The sequence below is a fragment of the Chiloscyllium punctatum genome, chromosome 7, assembly GCF_047496795.1.
Source record: "Chiloscyllium punctatum isolate Juve2018m chromosome 7, sChiPun1.3, whole genome shotgun sequence".
Lineage (NCBI taxonomy): Eukaryota > Metazoa > Chordata > Chondrichthyes > Orectolobiformes > Hemiscylliidae > Chiloscyllium > Chiloscyllium punctatum.
The window spans coordinates 130,266,375-130,292,142 of record NC_092745.1 but is presented as its reverse complement, the minus strand read 5'-3'; the positions used below and the strand labels follow the sequence as shown (position 1 = coordinate 130,292,142).

Sequence of the window (25,768 nt, the reverse complement as noted above, 5' to 3'; positions counted from 1 at the left end):
TGTAGGACTCTGACTCTATGACTCTAATTGTAGAATAATATACAAGAAATTGCTAGCCAAGTCAATATTTTTATTGAAAAGCCATTGTTTCCACCAATTGACAGTTACCTACATGGATGTAGGTCTGGTCATGGTATCCATATTCCACAAATATTGTAAAAATAGGTGGAGGTGGAAGCTGGAAGACTAACCTCATTCTAATACTTTTTCAAAAGACCAGTAAGTAGAATTTTTTTCTTGCCAGCAGTCAAAGAATTGTCTTCCAGAAAGTAGTGGCAGCTGGACCTTCTAACTCAGCCTTCATAAAGTTCTCTTTTGATAGACATAAGAGATTAAATTAAACATGATGCGGGTAGAAAAAAATTGAGATGTGACCACAAACTGATTAGCCATGATCCTATTGAAGGATGGAGCAAGTTTGAAAGACCAATTGGCCCTTTTGCTCCAATTGGTATGGCTTTCTATCTTTTGTAAAAAAGAGGGCAAGAAAGTGCAATGGTTGTTAGCATCTAGTGAGTAAATGGTAACTACCTATTCTCTTTACTGTCTGAAGTGAGAATGGCTGTGTAGTAAGATTTCTGAATGAGGTCCTATTCTAAACCTGTGTGCATTACACTGACCGCCTGTGCTGAATTGTCTCAGTTGAATCCTCCTATTAAAACCACACAAAAGACAAACAACGCATATGGATTGATAAAATGTCTTATGAAGGAGGTTGGGGGAATTAGTAAACTTGTTCTGTATGTAAGTATTGTGACATAAACAAATGATGATTGTTTAAAAAGTTTGACAATCGTTTCCAGATTTAATCACACTAAATTGAAATTTTGATTTTTAAACTCCCATTCTCTGGGCTACTGGTCTAGTAACATGACCATTCCACTACTACACATGTATCTCATCTGATTTTAACGTTTCCTCAGCATCCAACTCCAACATTTTGGATTTTGCATCTATAGATCGATGGAGTGGATTTGAGTAATGAGTACTTGTATAAACGTAGATGCCAATTTGAAATGCACTACAAGTCATTCTGCTATCCTACAATAGTTGTGTTCCTCAGCAACCTCATGCTATAGAAAACAGCTGTGGAAGATTGCTGTAGAAAATTGCTATGCCCATTCAGTAGAAAGTTTGCATTGTCCAAACAGCATCCATAATTCACTAATTGCGTTACAGCCAATTCATTATGAAGTGGATGTTATACCAGAACGATCTGTAACTTCTTGATTCTGAGTAATGTAGTTTTGAGATATGTCACTTTCTGCATTTTGCAGCTCAATGAGGGCTGCAGCTGTGAACTGTAGTCTTCCATTTGAATGCTCTGGAGTTTGTTCTCACTTTTTAATACTGGTATTTGAAAGCAGCACCTCTATCTAGGCTGAGTTGTGAAACAGATGCCTCCCAGTTTCACTCTTGTGGGTGGCGAGTGCAAGGATTTTGACAGCTTGCAATAAGCTTCCTATCTGGAAATTCTTTGCAAGAACACAGCTATTAATATTAATTACATAAAGGCTTTGAGTAATGTTCAAATATAACTTTCAAAGAGAATTGCCACTACTAAAAATTTCACTTGAAACGTCTAATATTCAGGCAAATTACTTATTGAGTAAGCATTTTGACTGTGTAGACTGAGTGGATAGCAGACATTCAATTTCTTTTGTTTTAAATGTAATTTTCGTTTTCAGGAAGTTTTTTTTTGGAGAAACTGTTGGCCTTCTATTAAAAGAATAGTAGTTTTATATTTCTATTCCTTGAAATTATTTTGTCATAAGGGATAAAGATGGTTCCTTTTCATCCAATTTTAGTGGTGTGAGTGTCATTGGCAACTCTTCCTGCTTTATTTTCTGCTTTGTCAAAAGGCTTATCATTTTAAAATGTTTCTTTCAAAATAACGTGACTTTGAAAAGAGATTTCATTAGAATCATAAAATCCCTGCAGTGTGGAAACAGGCCCTTTGTACATGACTACCCAGATTCTAGGAAAGGAGCTAAGGGGAACAGTTGGATAGTACTCTAAGCTAGCACAATCAAAGTATGCCAAGTGCTGTAAGATTCTGTTTCTGGTAGATTGCATCATGGAACTTAAGAGCAGGTGTAGGACACTTTTTGCCTCAAGCCAATTCTGCCATTCAATAAGATCATAAAGAAACAGGTTGTGTTAACTCCATATTCCTGTTTCTGTCCCATTGTCTCCTAAAAGCCTTTTGATTCCCTTATCTAATAAAAACTCCCCTAATCTGGCCTTGAATAATTTCAACAACCACTCTCTCTCCTTTTTTTTCTCTCTGCAAAAGTAAAGTCCACAGACTAATGTCCATCAGCAATTCCACTCATTTTCTATCTTTAAAAGAGGTGTCTGGGAATTGACCTTTCTTTACTCTAATCTTTTAAGTTCTGTCAAGATCTTAAATTCCAAACAAATAATCTCTCCTTTTTTTTCTAAACTCCAATGGTTAAAGGACCTACTTCATAAGGCAAACCCTTCATCCCAGGAATCAATCTTGAGTACCTTCTCTGCACTGCTTCAGATGAAGTTGTACCCTCTTCCAAATAAGACCCAAATTTTACACTGCAATCCAGATGTGATCACACCAAACTGTAATAAAATGTTCTTTTATTCTTGTACTACATCCCCTTCCAATAAATGCCAACATACCTTATAGCTTCCCAGTCAGTTTTTGGACCTGCAGACAAACTATACAACCTACCAATATTCCTCTGTACCTGTAGGTGTGCAAGTTAAGTAGTTGTATCTGGGTTTTTTTTTCTGCCAAAATGGGTAAGTTCCCACTTCTCACATTATATTCCATTTGCCACATTTTTCCATTTGCTTAATCTGTCTATATCCATTTGTAGACTGTCCATCTTCTCTTGATGACTTGATTCCTTATTTACCTTGTCATCAGCAAAATTATATGTTGATCTTTTCACCCAAATTATTAATAGATTTTAGAATGAAGGGTCACTGACTTGATGTGAACTCTGTTTCTGTCTATTTACAGATGCTGCCAGAACTGCCATGTTTCTGCAACACTGTTTTATATTTTCAGCGTCTGCACTTCTTCTTTAGCTTTGTGCCATGAATGATAAACTCTTGATTAGTTGAGCCCTGGCACCTTCTGATCGACAAGACACTCCATTAGTTGGACCTTTCAAACTGGAAAATGGCTCACTGATCCCTACTTTTTAGCTATCTTTGTTTTCCCAGTCTGTAATCTGTTCCAGTTGATCAACCCTTCACTATATCCATATTCCTCCAGTGGCTTTTTCTTGAGTATCCGGATGTTCAATCTCTTCCTGCTTTTAAAAAGGTTGCTATGGCTTTATGCCTGGGGTCAAGGCTCAAATTCTCATCTCTCCATCCAAGCTACCTTGTTTTCCCCTCATAATATTTAATAAAGCTGATGCCTTTAACAAAGCTTTTTGGCAATTTGCCCTAAAACCTCTGAACTCTGTCACTTTGTTTTGTAGCACCCCTGTGTAGTGCCTTGGGATATTTTGTTAAATTGCATTTAATATCAGTGCTTGCAATACAATTTTTTAGTTTAGAACCAGCCTTTTCCTCAGATATATCCTCTGGTTTGAAGGTGAATTGCTTCTACTCTGGATTAATGGGTTTGAGATGGCTGATGCATCCAAATATGGTTTGCATACAGTGTGCAATATGTAGGGCAGCTGGTGTTTTAGGGGTTTGGAAATGTTAGTTGTTTGGAAGCTTGTGCACTCTTGTGCTGTTCTGTGAAATATCTTGAATTCCTAAATTAGCCTTTTTTTATTTTGCTTGGTCACAGCCCAGTGTTCCTTATGAATCAGTCACTACACGTGACCTTTTCATGGATGCTTTGAGGGCATTTATACAGTGTCTCAACTGTATCCTGGGAGTCAGGTACTGTGACTGCGTATCCGGATTTAGAGCAATCGTTTTGGGAGTCTATCAAGAAATGAAATGATGTCTGTATTTTTAACTATTTTGATTCATCGGGGCCTTGATACTAAATGTTGACTTGGGAGAGGACCCAGTTAGACCATAAGACATAAGAACAGAAATTAGGCCATTCAGTACATAGCCATGATCGAATGGCAGAGCAGACTAAGTTTCTCAACCCCTTTCTGCCTGTAATCCTTGGCAATCAAGAACCTATCTATCTCATTCTTAACTATACTCAAATGTCCTGGCCCCTGTAGATTTACTACTCTGGCTGAAGTTTTTCCGTATCTCTCTGTTCATAAAGGCTTCCCTTTACTCGAAGCCTATGCCCTTGCATTCTAGTCTGTCCAACCAATGGAAATATTTTCCCAACATCCAGGTGAATCAGTATTCAGTAAGTTCCAATTTGGGGTGGCACCGTGGCTTAGTGGTTAGCACTGCTGCCTCACAGCACCAGGGTCCCAGGTTCAAATCCAGCCTCTGGCAACTGGTGTGGAGTTTGCACATTCTCCCCGTGTCTGTGTGGGTTTCCTTTGGGTGCTCCGGTTTAGAACATAGAACATAGAAAAATACAGTGCAGTACAGGCCCTTCAGCCCTCGATGTTGCGCCGACCGAAGCCTACCTAACCTACACTAGCCCAATAACCTCCATATGCTTGTCCAATGCCCGCTTAAATGACCATAAAGAGGGAGAGTCCACTACTGCTACTGGCAGGGCATTCCATGAACTCAAACCCGCTGAGTAAAAAATCTACCCCTAACATCTGTCTTATACCAACCACCCCTTAATTTAAAGCTGTGTCCCCTAGTAACAGCTGACTCCATACGCGGGAAAAGGGTTCTCACTGTCAACCCTATCTAAACCCCTAATCATCTTGTACACCTCTATCAAATCTCCCCTAAACCTTCTTTACTCCAATGATAACAGCCCCAAGTGCCTCAGCCTTTCCTCATACGATCTTCCTACCATGCCAGGCAACATCCTGGTAAACCTCCTCTGCACTCATTCCAATGCCTCCACATCCTTCCTATAGTATGGCAACCAAAACTGCACACAATACTCCAGATGAGGCCGCACCAGAGTCTTATACAACTGCAACATGACCTCAGGACTCCGGAACTCAATTCCTCTACCAATAAAGCCCAGTACACTATATGCCTTCTTCACACAGTTTCCTCCCACAGTTCAGAGATGTGCAGGTCAGGTGAATTAGCCATGCTACATTGCCCATACTGTTAGGTACATTAGTCAGAGGGAAATAAGGCTGGGTGGGTTACTCTTCGGAGGGTCGGTGTGGACTGCTTAGGCTGAAGGGCCTGTTTTCACACTGTAGAGAATGAAATGAAATCTTAAACTTTTCATTCTTGGGGCCATTCTCATGAACCTCCCCTGAACAGTTGTTGAACTGCCTTTCTTGGAAGGCACTGCTGATGGTATTCTAAAACTGAAGTGCCTACTGTGGGTTATCAAAATCCCTGAACTGCAGAAAAGGTAGGGATTGCTGCTGCCAGTAACCTATGACCTTTGTCTCAAGGTTGAAATGCTGTTCCACAAATGCTTCAGTTTGTCGAAGGATGAGCACACTGAAGGCATTGAATTTTCTTATCTGGTACAAACATCCTATTCATTACATCAGGTCACTTTTATGCCTGACAATGTTATGACACTGCACCTTGTCTAACAAAACAGTATGGCCCCTTGCAACCAGTTGCATTTTGAATTGGTGCAATTTACCATAGGTTTGAAGTTATATTCCACGCTTAAGCTAAATTAACTCTGTGCATCTCTTCTGGGTATCTTCATTCCATTATACAGTTAGGAGATGGGATAAGCAAAAAATGTAGAATCGTAAGATGAACACTTTTTAAAATGAAGGAATTCTGCAAGGAGTCTCTCGGAGGTTCCATGTCTGATTTGCTTTGAAAGCTTAATCTGAAGATTTAGGTCATGCAAGTTTGATTTAACAAAGAATGGATGTACTGTATTTTCTACTGTTAAAGGGTAAGTCAAAAATTAAATATTTAATCTCCCTCCTTGCCCTTGATGCTGTATGATTTCTTGAATGCTATTAATGTAGGTCACAGGGTGTTGATTAAAATATAGTTTGCACACTGCCAACAGAATTCCAAGGGGAAAATGCAACCATAATCCCTGCATCAGAAGTATACACTAGAAAATGATTTGTATATCCATTCTGCTTTGAAGGAAAATGTGCTGTGTGTTTGCACTTTGATCTGTGTATTTGTCTAACAGTTTGAGGCCACTCCCACTGACTGCAGGCAGTTATGTTCTTGCATTAATAGACTGGCCATCTGTGCAGTAGATTACCAATGAAAGACTTAGATGCTGTAAGCAGATTTTCAGCATTTAATTTGGAGCTTGGTGTTCAAAAAGATAATTGAGTAGCGTGTAGTTTTAGCAGTGTAACCCCTATAACGAAATAAGTCTGGACAGGAATTCTACAGAATGTCATTTTCCTTGTTAGCTTTTAATTGTTCAGTCACTTTGAGAGTAGTTTGAGTTGGAACTATGAAACTAGATTATTGCAATGCAAGTGTCATTGTTTTTAAAAAGATTGTCCTAATTTGATTATCACTTTGCTACTGCAAAGTACTGGAAACTGCTACTGATGAACTTTAAGTTCTTTGTGTGATAGACCATAAAATATAGGTGCAAAATTAGGTAATTTTGGTTAATTTGCATCTGCTCAGCCATTTAATTATTGCTGATTTCACATTCTGCTGCCTTCTCCATAAACCTTGCTCCCCTTGGTAATCAAGGACTTATCTATCTCTTATCTTAGTACACTCAGTAACTTGTCCTCCACTGCCTTCTGAGGCAATGCATTCCACCAATTCATTACCCTATGGCTGAAGAAATTCCTCCTCTCTGTTCTGTAGGGTTTCCTTTCACTCTAAGGCTGTGCCCTCATGTCCTAGTCTCACCTACCAGTGGGAACATCTCAATGTCCTACTCTCTATAGGCCTCTCAGTATTCTAAGTCTCAATGAGATCCCCACCATCGTCCTCCTTAGCTCCAAATACAGACCCGGTGTCCTCAACCACTGCTTATGTGACAAGCTTTTCATCCCCAGGATTGTAAGTCTTCTCTGGACCCCATCCAAGGCCAAAGTGGTGAAATTGAGGACAGCAGATGCTGGAGATCAGTAGAGAATGTGGTGCTGGAAAAGCACAGCAGGTCAGGCAGCATCCAAGGAGCAGGAGAATCGATGTTTTGGGCAAAAATCCTTCATTAGGGACAAGGCTGGGAGTTTCTGGGGTGGAGAGATAAATAGGAGGGGTTGGGCTAGGGAGGAGGTAGCTAAGGGTGAGAGACTCTCAGATCTTTGTAGAGAGAGGAGGAAAACTTCTTCAGTTCAGCATTGCCCTCATAACCTATCCAACCTATCTATCTTCCTTCTCACCCTCCTCTCTGACTATTGCCATTACCTCTGCCTCTTGCCATTACCTCTGCCTCCATCTACCTTCTGAGCACTCCGCTACCTTTTCTCCCCCACCTCCCTCCCATTTATCTCAACACCAAATTGCACTAACCTCATTTACCTGAACTTGGTCCATAGCCTGCTATGCCCTCTTAAGTATTCATCCACGTGTTTCTTAAATGTTGCAAGAATACTGCCTCCACCCTCTTGAGCAACACATTCAATATTTTTATCACCTAGATGAAATTGCATACTCTTCACCTTAATCAAACGTCCTGTGTTCTTAGATGTGTATGCCATTGGGAAATGATTCTCACAATCTGTCTTTGCCTCTCATTGTTTTGTATACCTCAATCCGGTCAGCCTCTTCTGTTCCAAGAGAAACAAACTCTATCTGATCTCCCATCGTAACTGAGAAGTTTCATTCCAGGTAATCTAGTGAATCTCCTCTGCACTCTTTACAGTTCAGTTGTGTCCTTCCATAGCCTGACCAATGATCTGTGAAGTTGTAACAAGATTTCATTGCACTGATTCTACACCTCCAGCTACTGAGGGCAGGCATCCTGTATGCTGACACCTTCAGGGATCTATGGACTTCTACGTAAAATGTCCTTTTTGTTCCTTAGTACTCCTTAGGGACTTGGCATTTATTGTGTAATCCTTCCCTTATTAGACCTCCCAAAATGTATTCCCTCACCTATTGGAATTAAATTCCATCTGCCATTTCTCTGCCCAATGTAGCATGAGGCCATCCTCTTCACTATATACAACGCCATTGTTGTGCCATGTGCAAACCTACTAATTATACCTCTACATCACATCCAAGTCACTAATGTACATAACAGACAATCCCTGTGGTTCTGAATTTTAAACTTCTTCTGTGTTCTCATTTGTGCAGTTAAGCAACGAAAAGGTTAAAGACCATCAATCTAGTCGGATATTTGCACAAATATCCACGGGCAAAGGTTAATCCAACAGACGTGAAGAGCTATAAAAAGCACAGGGATACGAGGAAAGCAATGGTCTCAAATGCTTTATGAAAAAATACTTTCTATGAATATGTAAGCTTGAAGCAGAGTTGTATCACTGTTAGTGAGAGATTCTGCAACTTAACAGTATTGTGAGGATTCACAAGTCTCTCTGATAGCAAGAAGGCTGTTTGCAATCACTTTCATGGGTAATTAGGTATAGACATTGAATAATGGCCTCGCCAGTCCAGATGCCATGGAAGAAGATAGGCTGAGAAAACACTGTTGTAAGAGACTGTCGTGATTACATGTAAGTTACATAAGTGAAAACCCATATATAAAGCATTTTTATTTTGGTGGTGGAAGAGACCAGCTTAATTGAAGGAAATTAATAAATTTAATTGATGTCATGTGGACTTCTATCATTCACTTGAGATGGTTCTGAAAAATTACTTGCTAAGTAGAAGCGCATGTTGGCATTCCTGCCAACTAATTTGAAGTGTTGATTTTTCATAATCTGTATTAACAAAATCAACACACTTGCAATCAAAGTTTTAAGATAAGTTTTTTTTTGGTTTTCTTAAGAGACCTTGGAGTGCAGGTTCATAACTCCTTGAAAGTGGAGTCGCAAGTAGATAGGATAGTGAAGGTGTTTGGTATGCTTTCCTTTATTGGTCAGATCATTGAGTACAGGATTTGGGAGGTCATGTTGCAGCTGTACAGGACATTGGTTAGGCAACTGTTGGAATATTGTGTGCAATTCTGGTCTCCTTCCTATCAGAAAGATGTTGTGAAACTTGTAAATCTTTTGAGCCCTTTTTCAAGGATGTTGCCAGGGTTGGAGGGTTTGAGCTATAGGGAGAAGCTGACCAGGCTGGGGCTGTTTTCCCTAGACCGTCTGAGGCTGAGGGGTGACCTTGTCTAGGGTTGGGGAGTCCAGAACTAGAGGGCATAGGTTTAGGGTGAGAGGAGAAAGATATAAAAGAGATCTACGGGGCAATTTTTTCACCCAGAGGGTGGTAAGTGTATGGAATGAGCTGCCAGAGGATGTGGTGGAGGCTGGTACAATTGCAACATTGAAAAGGCATTTGGATGGGTGTATGAATAGGAAGGGTTTGGAGGGATATGGGCCGGGTGCTGGCAGGTGGGACTAGGTTGGGTTGGGATATCTGGTTGGCATGGACAGGTTGGACTGAAAGGTCTGTTTCTATGCTGACATCTTTATGACTGACTCTAGAAAGCATTGCTGACTTAGTCAGCATTTTTTGACCATCCCTAATTGCTCTGCAAAAAGTACTGGTGAGCTGCCTTAGAATATTGCAGTCTTGAGGGAGGGATGCACTCTTGTTGTTAAGAATGTCAAGATTTTGACCCAGTGACACTGAAGGAATAGTGATGTGGTGCCAAATCAGAATGGCAATGGCTTAGAAAGGAACTTGTGGTGGTGGTCTTGTCTGCTGCCACTGTCCTTATGGTGCTAGAGATTAGGAAGAGGCTTGGTGAATTTTAATTACCTGAAGCTTTAAATACATACGTGCAAACTGTTTAGTGATCAATTCTAACATCTTCCCCACAAACGGTGTCCCAAGCTAACTGGCTCATAGTTTCCTGCTTTTTTTTTGTCTCCCCTCCCTCCTTTTGAATAGAGCTATCTGGCTACAAATTGGCTACTTATTCAGTCTGGAATTTTTCCTGAATCTTATGAATTTTGGAAAGTTCATAACAACAGTGCTTCTACCACATTTTCATTTCTTAGGGCCTTGGGATAAACTGTATCAACTTGCTTAATACCACTTCCCTTGTGATTGTAGTTTCACTGATACCTTGTCTCCCTTTTGACCTTAGTTACAGGTATTACTGGCAGATTAATTTTTATCCGTGATACTGAAGACAAGCAAAATTTATTCAATTCATCTGCCATTCCTTACCTACTATTAACACTGGTCATCTGGAGAAAGAGGTAAAACAACAACTTTAGATGCTGGAAACCAGATTCTGGATTAGTGGTGCTGAAAGAGCACAGCAGTTCAGGCAGCCTACAAGGAGCAGTGAAATCGACGTTTCGGGCAAAAGCCCTTCATCAGGAATAAAGGCAGTGGGCCTGAAGCATGGAGAGATAAACTAGAGGAGGGTGGGGGTGGGGAGAAAGTAGCATATGAGTACAATGGGTGAGTAGGGGAGAGGATGAAGGTGATAGGTCAGGGAGGAGAGGGTGTAGTGGATAGGTGGAAAAGGAGATAGGCAGGTAGGACAAGTCATGGGGACAGTGCTGAGCTGGAAGTTTGGAACTAGGGTGAGGTGGGGGAAGGGGCAATGAGGAAACTGTTGAAGTCCACATTGATGCCCTGGGGTTGAAGTGTTCCGAGGCAGATGAGGCGTTCTTCCTCCAGGTGTCTGGTGAGGGAGCAGCGGTGAAGGAGGCCCAGGACCTCCATGTCCTCGGCAGAGTGGGAGGGGGAGTTGAAATGTTGGGCCATGGGGCAGTGTGGTTAATTGGTGCAGGTGTTCCAGAGATGTTCCCTAAAGCGCTCTGCTAGGAGGTGCCCAGTCTCCCCAATGTAGAGGAAACCGCATCGGGAGCAACGGATACAATAAATGATATTAGTGGATGTGTAAGTAAAACTTTGGATGTGGAAGGCTCCTTTAGGGCCTTGGATAGAGGTGAGGGAGGCGGTGTGGGTGCAGGTTTTACAGTTCCTGCAGTGGCAGGGGAAAGTGCCAGGGTGGTGTTGTGGGTTGTTGAGGGGGGGGCATGGACCTGACCAGGTAGTCATGGAGGGAAGGTGGAAGGGGGGGGTGAGGGGAGGGAAATATCTCCCTGGTGTTGGGGTCTTTTTGGAGGTGGCAGAAATGACAGATGATTTGGTTTATGCGAAGGTTTGTAGGGTGGAAGGTGAGAACCAGGGGCGTTCTGTCCTTGTTACAGTTGGAGGGGTGAGGTCTGAGGGTGGAGGTGCGGGATGTGGACGAGATGCATTGGAGGGCATCTTTAACCACGTGGGAAGGGAAATTGCATCTCTAAAGGAGGCCATCTGGTGTGTTCTGTGGTGGAACTGGTCCTCCTGGGAGTAGATACAGCAGAGGAATTGGGAATGCGGGGTGGCATTTTTGCAAGAGGTAGGGTGGGAAGAGGTGTAATCCAGGTAGCTGTGGGAGACAACAAACTAACTTTACGTGTTCTTTTCCTTTTCAAATTCCTGTAGAAACACTTACATGTCTCGTTCACTGCTACTCGCCATTCTCTCTCATTCCGTCTCATTCTGTATGGTCTGTTTGGATTTCTAAAAAGCATTCAGTAAGATTCTGTGGTGGTCAACTGAGCATTTGTAGTGAGATTCAGGAAATTTGTAGTATGGTTGTGTGGCATTGGCAAAAGGACAATAACACTGAGAATTTGCGCTGGTTAATGAACGTTTTTACTTAGCTGTTCTTTGCTAGCTATTTTAATTTCTGCTCGTCTCTGCTGGCATGCCAATCAGCAGTTTGTGTAGAACCTTCTGCTGGCTATGCAGTCGTCAACTTGAGACATTGCTTGATGGAATTAGCATGCTCCAGGCTCTGAGTTGGAGACCTTGTCCTACAGAGATGCTGAAGATACTTCAGGGCAACATTGCCTCTAAATCTTTCTTTACTGTAACAACCTTTGACATTCATGTGCAGCAGCGCCTTCTGGAAACTGTAGGCACTCCAGGACTGTACGGAGTTTCCCACTGGCCATCTAGATTAGAGGGAATATTGTGTCTGAGGCCTGAAAGCTCAGCCTTTTCTCCTGTCTGGCATACATCATTGAGGTCTCAATACTGTAGAGGAGTGCATGGATAGGGAAGACTAGCTAGACTTAGTTCAGTCAGGTTGCTGTTGTTCCACATTCTTACTCTGCTTTGATGTAACAGCTACAATTGTGGATTCTACATGCATAAAACTGTCAACAACTTCCAGTATCATGTCTGTCATTCTGATATATGTAGACTGACAACATCCTGAACCATGACCATTGTCTTCCTGATGCTCAAACTAAACTATTTGGGAGCGTGCAAGAGTCTTTCAGTGAAGGTGTTTCTTGGAATGGATTGCTTGTATGTCTTAGTCAGCGGAAAAGAAACCGTGCAGAGTTGGCATACTTTTTTTGTCTCTGGTAAACAAGGTCAAACCACTGATCTACTTTTTTGGTATGAAAGTAGACCTGCTCCCTTAATTAATGGCATGTAACAGACATGTTCTTCTATTTGTCTGCTGTGTTTGTGCCAGAATATGACCCTTTCTGCTATCACTGCAGAACTAGAATTTTGATCTTGATCAATGAGCTCATTCAACACCTCCATGGAGAGGGGAGAATTTTTGAGGTGTGCATGAATTGAATTCTGTCTTGACTGAGTGATAGCATTTAACTGAATATAATTTCTTTAAGACTAAAACTAAGTTTATTCAACAATTCTTAGGTTGTTTGAGGAGTGTTAAATTTGGCTATTTGTTTAGTTACTTGTTCTAATGATGTAAAATCAAAATGGTGCTTTGTGTTATTTTAACAGATATGAATTCACTGTCACAGAAAGCTGTGATGGCCAGGTCATTCAATATATTTAAAATGGGTTCTTGATTGTAAAGGGGATCCAGGAGAGAAAGCAGGAGAATGGTTTCACAAAACCCAATCAGCCATGATTGAATAGTGCAACAGACTAACCGTCTCAATGGGCTGAATGGCCTGCTCCTCTGTCTTATGGTAGTATTGTAGTGGCTCCAGCTTTATACTTGACAATTATTTTCAGTGGTAAATCACTCCCTGCCAAAGTCCATAAACCCAATTAATGTTGTAATATAGACCTAACTAGCTGATAGAAGTGAACGTGTTAAAATGGTTGTGTTAAGGGAAGCAATCAATGTTTGTTCTTGGCAACAATTTTTAGGTCTGTCAAAGTCATCTGATTCGCTCATCGTCTTATTAAGAGGCCAGCGAGCTAGCTGCAGAACATCCAAGCTGCAAGCATTATCCAATTTGAGACTTATAAAATGTCAAGAAGAAATCTGAAGCTGAATATTCATGAATTGACCAGGCTCACTGGCTGTGTACTTGTAATCAACTTCAGTAATTTTCACAAATAATTAAGTTCTTTTTGCAGTCTGCTTATTTCTGGTGATTTTAAGGGTTTTTAAATTAAATTCTTTGAAGTTTTATTTAGTTTGTTTAGGGCGGCATGGTGGCTCAGTGGTTAGCAAGTTGTCTCAGTGCCAGGGAACTGGCTTTGATTCTAGCCTCTGGCGACTCTGAAGTTTGCACATTCTCCCCGTGTCTAATGTGGGTTTCCTCCCATAGTCCAGAGATATGCAGGATAGGTGAACTGACCATGCTAAATTGCCTGTAGTGTTCAGGGATGTGTGGGTTAGGTGCATTAGCTGGGAAATGTAGAGTAATAGGATAATGGAATGGGTCTGGGTGGGATACTCTTCAGACAGTCGGTGTGGACTTGTTGGGCCAAAGGGTCTGTTTCCAACTGTAGGGATTCTAATTCTACATTACCTCAACTGCCTGGAAGAACAGGATTGCAGGTGCATGGCACAGCAGCCTGCAAGCATCCCTCCAAGGTGCGCACCATCCTGTATAGTTGGGTCACAAATTCTGGAAGGCACCACCACAAGTGTTGGCCACTTGCTCCTTTTTTTTGGTATCAAAGCAGGGTCAAATGGTCAGCCACTATTTTAATTTCAAGTCTCTGTCCTTCATAACCTTCACTTATTTTGTGTATTGATTTCAGTCTTGTCTTATTCTTAAACCCTATCCTCTGTTTCTAGTCTCTCCCATAAGAAGCAACAAATTGTAGAATCATTAGTATTATACAGCACAGAAACAAGCACTTCACTGCAAACCATCCATGCCAACCAGATATCTAAACTGATCTAGTCCCATTTGCCAGCATTTGGCCCATATCCCTCTAAACCCTTCTTATTCATATACCCATCTAGGTGCCCTTTTTTTTTAAAAAGAATGTTGTAATTTTACTGGCCTCTCTCTTCCTGTCATAGGTCATTCTATGCACACTACCCTCTTAAAAAGAGACTGAAGGGGCAACATTTTTTTAATCTTTTCTGGCCTCACCTTAAACCTTTACCCTCTGGTTTTGGACTCTCCTAACCTGGAGAAAAGACCATAAGACATAGGAGTGGAAGTAAGGCCATTTGGCCCATCGAGTCCACTCTGCCATTCAATCATGGCTGCTGGGCACTTCAACTCCCCGTAGCCCTTAATTCCCCGAGACAACAAGAATCTATCAATCTCTGCCTTGAAGACATTTAGCGTCCCGGCCTCCACTGCACTCCGCGGCAATGAATTCCACAGACCCACCACTCTCCGGCTGAAGAAATGTCTCTGCATTTCTGTTCTGAATTTACCCCCTCTAATTCTAAGGCTGTGTCCACGGGTCCTAGTCTCCTTGCCTAATGGAAACAATTTCCTAGCGTCCACCCTTTCCAAGCCATGTATTATCTTGTACGTCTCTAAGTCTCCCCTTAATCTTCTAAACTCCAATGAATACAATCCCAGGATCCTCAGCCGTTCCTCATATGCTAGTCCTGTCATTCCAGGGATCATCCGTGTGAATCTCCGCTGGACACGTTCCAGTGCCAGTATGTCCTTCCTGAGGTGTGGGGACCAAAACTGGACACAGTACTCCAAATGGGGCCTAACCAGAGCTTTATAAAGTCTCAGTAGCACAATGGTGTTTTTATATTCCAACCCTCTTGAGATAAGTGACAACATTGCATTCACTTTCTCAATCACGGACTCAACCTGCATGTTGACCTTTGGAGAATCCTTGACTAGCACTCCCAGATCCCTTTGTACTTTGGCTTTACGAATTTTCTCACCGTTTAGAAAGTAGTCTGTGCTTTTATTCTTTTTTCCAAAGTGCAAGACCTCTCATTTGTTCACATTGAATTCCATCAGCCATTTCCTGGACCACTCTCCCAAACTGTCTAGATCCTTCTGCAGCCTCCCCACTTCCTCAGTACTACCTGCCTGTCCACCTATCTTCGTATCATCGGCAAACTCCGTTAGAATGCCCCCAGTCCCTTCATCCAGATCATTAACATATAATGCGAACAGCTGTGGCCCCAACACTGAACCCTGTGGGACACTGCTCGTCACCGGCTGCCATTCTGAAAAAGAACCTTTTATCCTAACTCTCTGCCTTCTGTCAGACAGCCAATCCTCAATCCATCCCAGTAGCTCACCTCGAACACCATGGGCCCTCACCTTGCTCAGCAGCCTCCTGTGTGGCACCTTATCAAAGGCTTTTGGAAGTCTAGATAGACCACATCCACTGGGTTTCCCCAGTCTAACCTGCTTCTCACCTCTTCAAAGAAGACCTTGGCTATTCGCCTTTTCCATGCCCGTCATGATTTTTAAAAAATCTATATAAGGTCACCCCTCTGCCTCCTTTTTGCTCCAGGGTTTTAAAAAAAAAACTGCAGCATATTTAGTGTCCACCTATAGCTCAAACTTTTCAATTCTGGCACCATCTTTGTAAATTGTTTCTGCACCCTTGCAAGTTTTGCAACATCCTGCCTATAGCTGGGAGACCAGAACTGAAGGGAGTATCCCAAAAGTGGCCTCACCAATGTCCTCTGGCTGCAGTGTGCCATCCCAACTCTTGTATTCAATGCACTAGCCAACAAAGGCAAGTGTGACAAATGCTGCCTTCACCACCCTCTCTGTCTCCGACTCCACTTGCAAAGAACTATGCACTCTCATCGTGGACTCTTTGTTTGGCAACATTCCCAGGTCCCAACCATTTAAGTGTATGTATCCTGTTCTGATTTGTCTTGCCAAAATACAACACCTCTCCTCCACCTAAATTAAACTCCCATTTACCACTCCTCAGTCTATTGGCCCATCTGATCAAGGTAATGTTGTACTTTTGAGGTAACCGTTGCTGTCCTCTATGCCACCAATTTTGGTGTTACCTGCTGCTTTTTGCATCCAAATCATTTATATAAATGACGAAAATCAGTGGACCTAGCACCAATCCTTGTGGCACACCACCAATCACAAGCCTCCAGTCTGAAAAATAACTTGCCACCACTCCCCTGTTTCCTACCTTCAAGCCAATTTTATATCCAGTTGCCTAGTTAGAGTCAGAGTCATAGATGTACAGCATGGAAACAGAGTCTTTGGTCCTACTCGTCCATGCTGACCAGATATCCCAACCTAATTTGCCTTTCCAAAATGTAGCACCTGGCATTTATCTAAATTAACTTTCATCTGCCACTCCTCAGCCCACTGGCTGATCTGATCAAGAACCTGTTGTACTTTTTGAGGTGACCTCCTTCACTGTCCACTGCACCTCCTGTCCCTTAGGGGTTCCTCCAACTTGTCCACTACAGACATCCAGCTCACTGGTCTATAGTACCATGGACTGTCCTTACCACTTTAAATAGTGGCACCACTTTAGCCTTTCCTGCTGAATTCCATGTGAATCTGGCCTACCATGCAGAATCTTGTTAAACAACTTACTGAAGTCCGTATAGACAACCTCCACCACTCTATCGATCCTCTTTGTTACTACTTCAAAACAACTCAAGTTAGTATTTCCCATACACCAATCCTTATCAGATTTTGCTTTTCCAAATGTATGTGAATAGTGTTCCTCAGAATCCCCTCCAACAATTTAGCCATCACTGATAAGTCTGGCTCACCAGTCGATTGTTCCATGGCAATTCCTTACTACTTTTCTTAGCTGACCATCAGCCTTTCTGGCACATTACCGGTGGCTATCAATGATGCGAACTTATCCCTATAATTTCTTCCCTAGCTTCCCACAAAGCTCTGGGAACACCTGGTCAGATCCTAGGAATTTATGCACCTTTATCTGATTTAATCTCTAGCACCACCGCTTTTGTGAAATGGACATTTTCTTTTTCAAGATATGGAACATAAAACAGTACAGACCCTTCAGTCCTTGATGTTATGCTAACCTTTTATCCGACTCCAAGATCAGTCTATCTAAAAGTTGCTTAAATGTCCCTAATGTATCTGATTTCTATTACCACAGCTGGCAATGCATTCCATGCACCCACCATTCTGTGTAAAGATCCAGCCTCTGACATCTTCCCAATCCTTCCTCCAATCTCCTTAAAATTATGCTCCCTTGTGATAGTCTTTTCTGCTTCGGGAAAAAGTCTCTGACTTTTCACTATCTATGCCCCTCATCTTGTACACCTTTATCCAGTCACCTCTCATCCTCCTTCATTCCAATGAGAAAAGCCATAGATTCCTCAGCCTTTAAGACATGCACTCCAGTCCAGGCAGCATCCTGGTAAATCTCCTCTGCACCCTCTAAAGCTTCCACATCCTTTTCTATAAATGAGGCAACCAGAACGGTTCCAAATGTAGTCTAACCAGGGCTCTGTAGAGCTGCAGCATAACCTCACTGCTCTTAAACAAAATACCCCACTAACAGAAGTCAACACCTCAAATCTTAACAATCCTATCAATTTGGATGGCAACTTTGAGGGATCTATGGACATGGACCCCAAGAGCTCTCTCCTCTTCCACAATGCCAAGAATCCTGCCTTTAAACCTGTAATCTGCGTTCAAATGCAGCCTTCCAAAATGAATTCCATCACATTTGTCCATGTTGAGCTCCATCTGCCACTTATCAGCCTGGTTCTACATCCTGTCAATGTCTTGTAACCTACAGCAGCTCTCCACACTATCCACCACTCCTCCAATCTTTGTGCCATCATCTACCCTTCACTTCCTCATCCAAGTCACTTAAAACTCACTAAAGAGCAGAGGTCCCAGAACAATTCCCAGTGGAACACCACTAGTTAGAATTTCAGGCTGAATACTGTTCATCTACTACCACCACCTTCTATGGACCAGCTAATTCTATATCCAGACAGCCAAATTTCCCTGTATTCTGTCTCCTTGTTTTCTGAAAGAGTCTACCATGGGGAACCTTATCAAACGTCTTACTAAAATCCATATACACCACATCTACTGCTCTACCTAATCAATGTGGTGTGTTTTTTTTTGTCATCTCCTTGAAGAATTCAAATGGGCTTCAGGCATGACCTGCCCCTGAAAGCCATGCTGACTGCCTCTAATCAAACTATGGTTTTCCAAGTAATCATAAATCCTATCTCTCAGAATCTTCTCCAATAATTTGCCCACCACATGTTTAACTGGTCTGTAATTCCCAAGATTATCCCTATTCCCTTTCTTGAACAAGGAAATAACAACATTTGCCACCCTCCAATCATCTGGCACTCATCCAGTGAACAGTGAGGATGCAAAGATCATCACCAAAGGTGCAACAATCTCTTCCCCCAGCTTCCTGTTGCAACCTTGGGCATATCCCTTCTCGCCCAGGGGGTTTATCTGTCCTTATGTTTTTCACAATTTTCAGGACATGCTCCTTCATAATCTCAACCTGTTTGAGCATATCAACCCACTTCCCGCTGACCTCCCAAACGGCATGGCCCCTCTCACTAGTGAACACTGAAGCAGAGTAGTCATTAAGGACCATATTATTTATTTCCCCACGTTCTTGAACTTCCATGTCGTCGTCGTCGTTGTCGTCGTCCTCCACAGTAAATGCTACTCTAGGATTCTCTCTGGTTCTTCTTTCAGTAAGATCACTCCTCATTCTTAACACCATTGGTGTTAAGATTGTGTATCTTAGTTTTTTTTTGATTGTGGACTGAAGTGGAAAAAGGACACTTTTTTTAAAAACCAGGATTGTGGAAGGAATTGTTGCACTTTCTAATTACAATAAATGTTTGTAGCTTGCAAGTACAATTTATAGCCTGAAGGAAGCCAGTTTATTTTTCTTCAACAGTTGCTGTAGCTTTTGACCAGTGAGTCAGACTTTATAATTTAGAATAATCGCTCAGTGCTGCAAGGAAATGGAGCATACCTGGAGAGGTTCAATAGCATGTCGCAACGAGTAAAGGATCATCTTGGCAAACCCTGTGGTCAGGAACCATTGAGTTGCCTTCTCAGGTTTCTTCTGTGTTCAATGTTTGTTTTGGGGTTCGTTTTTAACCAGTAATTGAATCAGCAGTTTGTTGTTTGCTCGTAGATAATTAGTATTTTTATAAATGAAAATTATTCTAGGTACAAAAACCTGATCCTGTTAAATTGGGTCAAAAAAGTAAATCTGGATGTGTTGCAAAATTTGCCTCCAATCTTAAACCTTTGTAACAACTTCAGGAATAGTGAAGTTTGATTTCCAGCATGCTCCTGCACTGAGGTGTGATGGGGTGTAAGTCCAAATTGTGCAACCCTTCAAGAAACTTTCAGGAATCTGAAATCCACTTGACTTGACATTAAGACAACTCAGCTGCTCTGTATTTCTTCTCTGTTCTGAAAGTTGATCACCTGAAATGCTCAGCAACACCCTGTAGCAAGGGTAGGGTAGTATTGGTTAATTTTATTCATAAAGGTGTAATATTAATCAATATATATGAAAATATATCTATCTACCCTCTCAGCTCCCGTAGATCTTTTGACTCAAGCTCACAGATCAGCTCCCAATTACATTAACAGGAATCTCACAGCAATGCTGGGATGCTCCTCACCCAGATTCAGGAGATTGGGGTGATTTAGAGGAATGACTTACTGGAGATTGAAATTGGAGCGGCCTCCAAAATGGCCATTTTTAAAACGACTGGGTTTCCTCAAGTATAAAAAAATTACCTCCGTCATTTAAAAGGAAGAAGTGGCATGCGGCCCTGAAGTGGTCCAAGGGCTGCACACAGAGAGCCACTCAGTGAAATGTTTCAGATCTGTCAGGTAGCTTCAAATAGGGGAGACTACCTGCTGGATTCTACATTGCCCAGTCTTTAAACCTAAAGGTATAAACTGTTGGCTTTAAACTCTTCTGTTTGTTTACTTTCAGTTTTCTAAAGGTAAAGTGCTAATACTGTTGATGGGAGCAGGTCTTTTAACATTAGAGCATCTGAAGTGTTTGATTCCTCCAGGGCTTAGCATATTTCAACAAATCAACTCCTTTCCACTCTTTTTTTTTTCCCCCCCAAATCAATCGAACTGGTAAAAGTTAGATTTTTTTTTTTAGCCTGACTGAAGATCACACCAACCTCCTTTGTCACACTCAAAAGGGAACACTGTCTAAAAATGCACAGTGCTTGATGTATGTTCCTCCAGCTATAATTCAATGGCTCCTGAATTACTTTAACAATCGTTGTACCAGTGTTCCAAAATCAGTTTAATTTTGATTTATGCCATTGCATTGCTAACATAATCTGCCATTTTTAAAAAGATTTTTGGAGCGTTACTTACTATTTTTAGGTGTTGCCTGCATCGACATATTTAAATTGGTGAATTGTATGTGTTACAGCTGAACTGGTTGTGCAATTAATCAGGCTGCTTACTTGCTATGGGAGATTGGAGAGCTATAACCATGCCAGAAGCAGAGCCATCATCAGGTATGAGTGCAGTAATTTTTGCTTAAATTGAATATTAAAATATCCAATATTTGGTTTGGAAAATTTCAATGTATCTTTAGGTGTGTTTAATTTTGAGGGACTTGTTTTCCTTTTCTATGGCTTGCATACTTCCAGTAAGTCACTGTTAATAGCAGCTTATTTCTGAATATTGTAATATAGCTAAATATCTTTGGCATGCATTGTATTTTGAAATCGTGCCTTTAACTAATCCACTTCTTCCCCCCCCCCCCGCCATAACTTCTGTAGTTTCATCAATCTCAAAACATTTGTTAGTAAATTAAAAGATAATAAAGGCTGAGCCATTTTCATACAGCGCTCTCCCTCTTAGTACTTGCCCTCTAGCATTGCCACCTTTTGGATAGGAAAGGTCAGTACTAAGGTTGATAGTTAAATACAAAATCCATTGGTAACCTGCCTCATTTTTTAAGAAATATGTTACAATTATTATATTTATATTATATATTATAAAACTTTCTGGACAACCTGTTCAGAGATATTATGAAACACCTCTGGAGCAGGTGGAACTTGAAACCTGATCTCTTGGTCCAGTAGTAGGGATGTTACCACTGAACCACAACAGCGCTCAACCTGCCTCTTATGAATTCTAAATAAGCACTGTTAAACCGTAAGTATTGAAACCCACATGGCCTGGTTCATTTTGCTTGACTATCACAAAGGTGTGTAAGATTACTCTTGTATCACTACACTGTCTGTTTCTCTGGCCCAAAGATCTATTTCCATCTCAACATGTCCAACCAAGTTGTTTTCAATATGAATACAGATTTGTGATGTGTATGCAAAAACTCTAATTTCATAAATACAGCTGAAATCAGCCTGTCTTTCAATCACTTTTTGACTTTGTAAAACAGTCCAGTTATTTTTGATTCTGTTTTTAACCCTTTGGAAGTTCATGCTCACTTGTTTCACAAGTCTAACGTTTTAAAATTTTTCATTGTTACCTTTCTGTAAAAACATTTTAAACTTTTCAAATATTTCTGTATGATTTTAAATCTTATATCTATAAAGCTGATTACTATCCGTAATTACTTCATGATGATTAAGCTTGATCAAGTTAAACAAGTACCTGATCTGGCATTTGAAATGCCTTCAATAATGGAGCAAAAAAATTTTGAAAGTTAATTTCCAGAGATGACCAATTTCTGAGGCAGATTGGAGAAGTTCTTTCCTCTTGAGTGAAGATGTAGAGGTTTTTTAAATCATGCAAGGTCTGCCTAGATAAGGGGAAACTATATTTTTATTAGTTGAGAAACCAGACCCAATTTTAAGATTTATTGGTGAAGAATCAAAGGCAGCACAAGGATAAACTTCACACATCAAGCGCTTCTGGTCTGGAATGTACCACCAGAGACACTGACCAGATTCAAAATTGTGTTTTACGAAAGGGAATTGGATAAGCACCTGATGAAAAGAGTTTGAGTAGAACTAGCTAATTGGCTTTTGGAGGTTTAAGAACAAGGTAGCTGAAGTCTACAGAGGCTGTTCTGAATCTCTAAAATAGCATAATAGTCCACTATTCTGTCATGGAGAAAGTGAGGACTGCAGATGCTGGAGATCAGAGTTGAAAATGTGTTGCTGGAAAAGTACAGCAGGTCAGGCAGCATCCAAGGAGCAGGAGAATTGACGTTTCTGGCATGAGCTCTTCACGAATTAGGAAAGTGTATCCAGCAGGCTAAGATAAAAGGTAGGGAGAAGGCACTTGGGGGAGGGGCGTTGGAAATGCGATAAGTGGAAGGAGGTCAAGGTGAGGGTGATAGGCCGGCGTGGGGGCGGAGAGGTCAGGAAGAAAATTGCAGGTTAGGAAGGCGGTGCTGAGTTCGAGGGATTTGACTGAGACAAGGTGGGGGGAGGGAAAATGAGGAAACTAGAGAAATCTGAGTTCATCCCTTGTGGTTGGAGGGTTCCTAGGCGGAAGATGAGGCGTTCTTCCTCCAACTGTTGTGTTGCTATAGTCTGGCGATGAAGGAGTCCAAGGACCTGCATGTCCTTTGCATTTGTATTGTACACCTGGCATTGACAGCATGCTCACTAGAGTTTAGCTTCATTGGGTTAGTGATTTGGTTCACACTTAAGGATTCCGGGGAACAAAGGCTGTAATGTACAGCTGGCTGAACATGGGGAATCTGAACCACAGGGAAATCTGAACTAGCCTTGGACTTGCAAGCTGGATTCTAGTGTTTGAAGGAAAATCAATCTTGTACAGACCCAAATGGCAATGTCTTTCTCATCAATTCTAACCCTTTTAAGGCACAAAGCCAATTCTTGCGTTGGCAGGGCAATGCTGAAAATGCTCAATATGAAGTTACCCACACTCTCTCAAACGGACTAGATCAACCTAAACCATAAGTTAATCTTTGTCAAACTCCACAATCAAAAGGGACTGGAGCATCAATGTATAACGCATAGTTGTTTGTTTAATATTTTAATAGTTAAAAACCAATGCTTTTATTTTGCCATTTAATGTTTTGTGATTTTCTTAAATTCATAAGATGATAGAGGCAGAATTAAGCTATTCGATCATGGCTGATATGCTCTTCCCCCCACTTTCTTGCCTTTTTTCCATAACCCTTCAACCCATTAGCAATTTAAAAATGTGTCTAACTGTTAAATTTACTCACTGTCCCACAGTCCACCCCATGTTGGGGTCGCAAATTCCATAGATTCACCTCTTTTGGGAGGAATAGTTTCTCCTCCACTGTTTTGTTTGCTACCCCTTATCCTAATACTTTTGACCTCTTGTCCTAGAATGCCCCACAAGAAGAAGCATCTGCTCCACATCTATATTATCCATGCCTTTTTATCATCTTGAATGTCTCAAATTGATCTCTACTCTCTGGAATTTAGTAGAATGAGTGTGGACCTAAACTGTTCAATTTTGCTTTTTTTGTCCACCTTTGGACTTATGATCAAGCAAGCTTGCACAATATCTTGGCTGCTTTCCTGGTTTGCCAACACAACACCCTTTTGGGAGATGGGGGGGCCTTGAAGGATTTATTATTAGAATTTTGAAGCTATCATTCCAGACATTGTGCTCAATTTGTAGACTGTGTTCAAGTAGTACAAACCCTTTTCTCTGGCTTTTGTTTCCCTGAGTTGCTTGCAACAGCTCCTGAGGTTTCATGGTAAGCCTGGGAGAGTTTGCAACCCCCATTGGTGATAGATTTAGTAACTTAAGTAAATAATGCAATATTCCTAATATGGGTCTAAACTTTTTTTATCAATATGCTAAGTAAATTCTGTATCTCCTGCCTTTGACCATTTCTTTAAACCAAACTATCTGTGTTTTGGCACAAGTTTGTCAGCAGTAATGTGATTTATAAATATTCAAGCTGCCCTTTCTATTTGCAGCATCTTTTGATAGACCCATTCCCTTTTTAGGGATTAACTGAGTGGGTTATTCTTTGGAGGGTCAGTGTGGACTTCATCATACAGATGTACAGCATGGAAACAGACCCATCCATGCTGATCAGATATCCCAACCCAATCTAGTCCCACCTGCCAAGACCTGGCCCATATCCCTTCAAACCCTTCCTACCCACCCAAATGCCTTTTTAAATGTTGCAATTATACCAGCCTCCACCATTTTCTCATGCAGCTCATTCCATGCATGTACCACCATCTGCGTGGAAAAAGTTGCCCCTTGGGTCCCTTTCTCTCTTTCCCCTCTCACCCTAAACCTATGCCCTCTAGTTCTGGACTCCCCCACCACATAGGATAAATAGATTAGATTAGATTAGATTAGATTACTTACAGTGTGGAAACAGGCCCTTCGGCCCAACAAGTCCACACCGCACCGCCGAAGCGTAACCCACCCATACCCCTACATCTACATCTACATCTACCCCTTAACTAACACTACGGGCAATTTAGCATGGCCAATTCACCTGACCTGCACATCTTTGGAGTGTGGGAGGAAACCGGAGCACCCGGAGGAAACCCACGCAGACACGGGGAGAACGTGCAAACTCCACACAGTCAGTCTTTTCTATCCATGCCCCTCATGATTTTTTAAACCTCTATAAGGTCGCCCCTCAGCCTCCGACACTCCAGAGAAAATAGACCCAGCCTGTTCAGCCTCTCCCTATAGCTCAAATCTTCAACCCTGGCAACATTCTTAAATCTTTTCGGAAGCCTTTTCAGGTTTCACAATATCTTTCCAATAGGAAGGAGACCAGAATTGCATGCAATATTCCAACAGTGGCCTAACCAATGTCCTGTACAGCTGCAACATGACCTCCCAACTCCTGTACTCAATACTCTGACCAATAAAGGAAAGCATACCAAATGCCGCCTTCACTATCCTATCTACCTATGACTCCACTTTCAAGGAGCTATGAACCTGCACTCCAAGGTCTTTGTTCACCAACACCCCTAGGACCTTACCATTAAGTGTATAAGTCCTGCTAAGATTTGATTTCCCAAAATGCAGCACCACTTATTTATCTGAATTAAACTCCATCTGCCATGTCTCGGCCCACTAGCCTATCTGGTCAAGATCCAAATGTAATCTGAGGTAACCTTCACTGTCCACTACACCTCCAATTTTGGTGTCATCTGTAAACTTACTAACTATACCTCTTATGCTCCCATCCAAATCATTTTATGTAAATGACAAAAAGTAGAGGGTCCAGCACTGATCCTTGTGGCACTCCACTGGTCACAGGCCTCCAGTCTGAAAAACAACCCTCCACCACCACCCTCTGTCTTCTACCTTTTTAGAGCCAGTTCTTTATCCAAATAGCTAGTTCTCCTGTATTTCATAAGATCTAACCTTGAAAACCAGTCTCCCATAAGGAACCTTGTCGAATGCCTTACTGAAGTCCATCTAGATCATGTCTACTGCTCTGCCCTCCTCAATCCTCTTTGTTACTACTTCAAAAAAACTCAATCAAGTTTGTGAGACATGATTTCCCATGCACAAAGCCATGTTGACTATCCCTAATC

General features: G+C 41.6%; 1 protein-coding gene across 10 annotated transcripts in view; it reads left to right on the top strand.

Moving 5' to 3' along the window:
- The window catches only part of ssx2ipa (synovial sarcoma, X breakpoint 2 interacting protein a), a 57,391-nt gene that overhangs the window by 9,614 nt on the left and 22,009 nt on the right, over nucleotides 1-25,768 (top strand). For 9 of the 10 annotated variants that reach the window (XM_072574837.1, XM_072574839.1, XM_072574829.1 and 6 more), the window contains one exon: nucleotides 20,698-20,785. In XM_072574837.1, coding sequence (XP_072430938.1) covers nucleotides 20,737-20,785 — 49 coding nt within the window. In that variant the 5' untranslated portion in view covers nucleotides 20,698-20,736. Of the gene's footprint in view, nucleotides 1-8,632; nucleotides 8,652-20,697; nucleotides 20,786-25,768 lie in introns of those variants that run through there. The other variant, XM_072574836.1, reaches the window with a different exon arrangement.